This window comes from Trypanosoma grayi (genome assembly GCF_000691245.1).
Source record: "Trypanosoma grayi strain ANR4 Tgr_925_V1, whole genome shotgun sequence".
Taxonomy (NCBI): Eukaryota; Euglenozoa; class Kinetoplastea; order Trypanosomatida; family Trypanosomatidae; genus Trypanosoma; species Trypanosoma grayi.
Window position 1 is genome coordinate 2,960 of NW_008826544.1, and position 3,727 is coordinate 6,686.

General features: G+C 56.1%; 3 protein-coding genes across 3 annotated transcripts; all 3 read right to left on the reverse strand.

The window, feature by feature from the left end:
* Window positions 1–894: 894 nt before the first annotated feature.
* Window positions 895–1,560, reverse strand: DQ04_09251010 (hypothetical protein; the record flags this gene model as incomplete). The annotated part of the gene is made up of 1 exon (XM_009315871.1): window positions 895–1,560. The coding sequence occupies one exon, from the start codon at window positions 1,558–1,560 to the stop codon at window positions 895–897; it is 666 nt and encodes a 221-aa protein (XP_009314146.1).
* Window positions 1,561–1,965: 405 nt separating this feature from the next.
* On the reverse strand, window positions 1,966–3,222 carry DQ04_09251020 (SUMO1/Ulp2; the record flags this gene model as incomplete). The annotated part of the gene is made up of 1 exon (XM_009315872.1): window positions 1,966–3,222. The coding sequence occupies one exon, from the start codon at window positions 3,220–3,222 to the stop codon at window positions 1,966–1,968; it is 1,257 nt and encodes a 418-aa protein (XP_009314147.1).
* Window positions 3,223–3,313: 91 nt separating this feature from the next.
* DQ04_09251030 (hypothetical protein) lies at window positions 3,314–3,679 on the reverse strand (the record flags this gene model as incomplete). The annotated part of the gene is made up of 1 exon (XM_009315873.1): window positions 3,314–3,679. One exon carries the CDS (start codon window positions 3,677–3,679, stop codon window positions 3,314–3,316), a length of 366 nt encoding a protein of 121 aa, XP_009314148.1.
* Between the last annotated feature and the right edge of the window lie 48 nt (window positions 3,680–3,727).

Consider the following 3,727-nt stretch of genomic DNA (forward strand, 5'->3'; position numbering starts at 1 on the left):
TATATATATATATATATATATATACACCTAAATCCCCACGAATTGAGCGACAGAGTGTGCTGCTGCAGTACATAACGGAGAGAAAAGGGATCACACGCCTTCACAGCCCTTTTAGAAGCCATGATAGTGGGGGGAAGCCACGAAAAACAAACGACAAAAAAGGCCGTACTGTCGCCAATACGGCCTTATTACTTCTCCCACATCTCGCTTCCCCCTTTCCCTATATCTCTTTCCCGCACGCCACTTCCTCGCGGCGCGCTATATACAGCCACGCACACACAGGATGCGACGCTCACTCATTCACCTTTCTTCGCACAGTATAACTGCCACTACTCTCACCACCGTCACACACACACACACACACAAAGAGAAGGGCGGTGGTGACGCGAGAAGCGGCCAGCCAGGTAGAGAGGCAAACAATAAGGAGACACAAGAAAAAAAAAAGTATGTGCTCCTGGTAAACCCGGAAGCAAACTCACCATAGAATTCTTATCAGTCTCATATTCTCGCGTTCCCTCTCACTCACTCTTCCCATATATTCCTCCTTGTCTCCCCCTTTTTTTGTTATAACTGTGTACAAATTTCCCATACACGCCCTCCTCCTCTTTGGAAGTGTTCATTTCATTCCGTTGACTTGAGCACCTCCCACTTTTAAAACCTGTTTTGTCTTCCTGATATGCTCCCTCTGAGTATCCCCTCTGTCTTGGGGTTTCTTCACGCTGCTGCTAACACATTTTCTTATCCCGTAAGTACTACTAATAGTAGCATTAGTAGTGTGTGTGTGTGTGTGTGTGTAGATATGTATGTATGTGTGTGCATACAACCAAGCAGGTGGATGTTTCCATGTCTGTGTGTTCGTGTGCTCCTTCACCGGAAGGTAGAGAGCCGCTCAGTTCACCTGTTGCGCCGCGTATGCGGCTCGTCGTAGAGCCCACCCGCGTCCCACTGCGGCACAAGTATCTCGGAGACCATGTATGACAGCGGCACCGGCGGCCACATCGCCTTCCCCACCGGCTCCTCAATGGAGCTCAGAATGAGACTGTCGTCGAGGTCCCTCAGGTCGGTGGCGGGTAAAATCGCCTGCGGTGTCGCCTCTTTCCGCCATGCCGCCCGGAGCGCTAGGAAGTATTCCATGCCAACAGGAATATCCGTCACCGGTGGCACATCGCCACTATCATCATCATCATTATTACTCCTCCTCGTTGCAACAGCAGCCGCTGCTGTGTTGGTGGGCGGAAGGCTGTGCACAATCGCAGTCGTGCGGTTCTCCGGGAACGTTGCCGCGGCACATGTGAGTCGGACGTGCGGCGACGTACCGGCGATACCGCGCTGCTGCTTGCGGCGCCCCTCCTGCCAATCACTTGTGAGTGCCGACTCCGTCGCTGACAGCCACGAGCAGCGGGTGTGGGCAGTCTCAGCAGCAGCAAGCGGCGTCGGCTCCATGTCAACCGGCTCAGTTGGGATCATCTCCAGCGGGCATCCCCCTCCCCGATGGGTGCGCGTGGCGTTGCTGTCGCCTCGATTCGTCGTCATTGTGCAAGAGGAGCTCTTCTGCCCCATGAATCTGCAGAGTGTTGCGCAATTTCGCACTCGCCCGCTCAGCCACACACACACACACGCGCGCACACACAGACGCTTTCTTCACCTTCCCTCCGTCTTTCAGTACTGCTGCCGCCGTTACTCGTGAAGCGGTGGGGCGTGGAAGACGAAGAGGAGGGGGAAGGAAGTCGGAACGCGATGACTCTCCTTGTGCAGGTGAGGAAGGAGAGGAGCAAAAAAAAAGAAAGAAACAACTCGCAGTGCGCAGCCTAAAGAAATAAAAGAGAATGAAGCAAACAAAAAAAAGGTTAAAATATATAAATGCATCTGTCGCCACCGTAGCATGAAGCAATCCCACAGGGGAATTGAGCAGAGGGCAAAAGAAATAGGGGGCAACACGACGCAGAAACAGATACAGTGCACGTGTTAAGGTGTAGAGAATACGCTGTCTGGCAGCCGCAACAGATTCTTCTGGCACAGAAGCTCATGCACCATCACGTGGCGAAGCGCCGTCACATCGATCTGCGTAAATGCCATGGCAACACCATGCACCGCACACCACGCCGCATGGCAAACAAAAGCGCCACAGTCGTAGAAGTTTTCTTGCTGAGGGGCGACAGAGAAGCCGTCCGCGTCGGAGGAGTCCCTCCCACACAGCTGCGGCTGCGCCACCACAAGCCCCCAGTCATCATCCCCCTCACAAGCGTCGTCATCCTTCTTGTTGCTGTTGTTTTCGCCGCCGCTGCCGCCGCAAAGAAGACGCCGGGCCTCAGTGAAGGCGTGTGCCAGCTGCCGCAGAACTGCCCTGCCACGCGAAGTTGCCGCCTCTCCGTGGATGTAACTATCGTAGTACACCCACCTGCGGTTCTCCCAGTCGAGCACCGCCAGCGCCCAGTGCGTCTGGGACAAGTTCACGGGAACGAGAACGATGCGTGTCGTGCCAGGGAGCAGAATGTGCCGGCGCCGCTTCAGCCAGCGAAGCACACCACTGCTGGCCTGAAGGGGCGGCAGCTTCGACGTCCCTCCCCGCAGCTCCTGCAGAACCTTGGCGAAGAAGTGCGTCCCCAAGGAAAGTGTCGCATCCGCCCCAACGCGTGTGTTGTACTCGTCGCACACCATGCTCAGATAGGCGTTAATCACCTGGTCGTTGAGCCACTGCCCCGGACCCAGCGTGGCGAGCTGCTGGTACGTAAGCAACAGGCCATTTTTGAATGTCACTGCCGCGTCATTAAGGTGGTCACCACCGTCTCTCGTGCTACTGCTGCTGTTTCCACCATACCGCATTGCTCTACCATAGAGCTGCTCGTCCTCCGCGTCTGCTGTCAGCTTAGTCAGTACAGCTGCTCTGTTTTGTTCAATATGGCGGTGGATGCCCTTTGACAGTGGCATCTCTGGCGACACATCGCGCTTCGCACTCGCAATTTCCTCAAGGAGAACCTCCAACATCCAACGATCCAGGGCCCGCACGGCAGCACCCTCCACGCGCTGATGATATGCCATCACCTCCCGCTCCACCACCTCTCCGCACACACTGGTCATAATATCCTCGTAGGCATCACGCACACAGCGCTCCCCCAGTGCATCCGCGAGCTGCAGGAGGTTCACACCTCCTCGGTATGCTTGCCCATCTTGTGGTGACTGCGACTTGTACAGCGTCACGTCCCACGGGCTGCAAGAGTCCATCCCCACAAAACTACCGTCGCCGCCTTCGCCGCATCGCAGCAGTGACCCCACTTCGCGTATGCGAAGAGCCAACAGATGTGCCTCTCGTTCACTAGGCATTTTGGAGCTCGTACATTTTGGAGCTCGTACATGGCGGGGTATCGTCAGCATCACCATCATCAACAGCAGCAGCAGTAACAAAAGAAACAGGAGAAAATCCCAGTTGGCTAATGGAAGTTTCCTCTGTCGGTTTCTTTGGTTGCGGCGTCCTCGACGGCGTGAAGAGTACCTTGGCCTCAACCGCATCTTCCTCCGCAGCACTCGACTGCTGGTGCTGATGTTTCAGTTGCAACGGCAATTCCCACTGCGAGAGAGCTGCCGACATGACGCGCCGCCGCATGTCGTCCTCTGAGAGCGGCGGTGGTGGCTGCGTGCGGGAGCGGCGGCGCCCCGTGACGGGACGGCAGTTCCGCCGCATCGCGTGCAACCGTGCCGGTGAGACCCCTGCCGACGACCATGAGGCAGA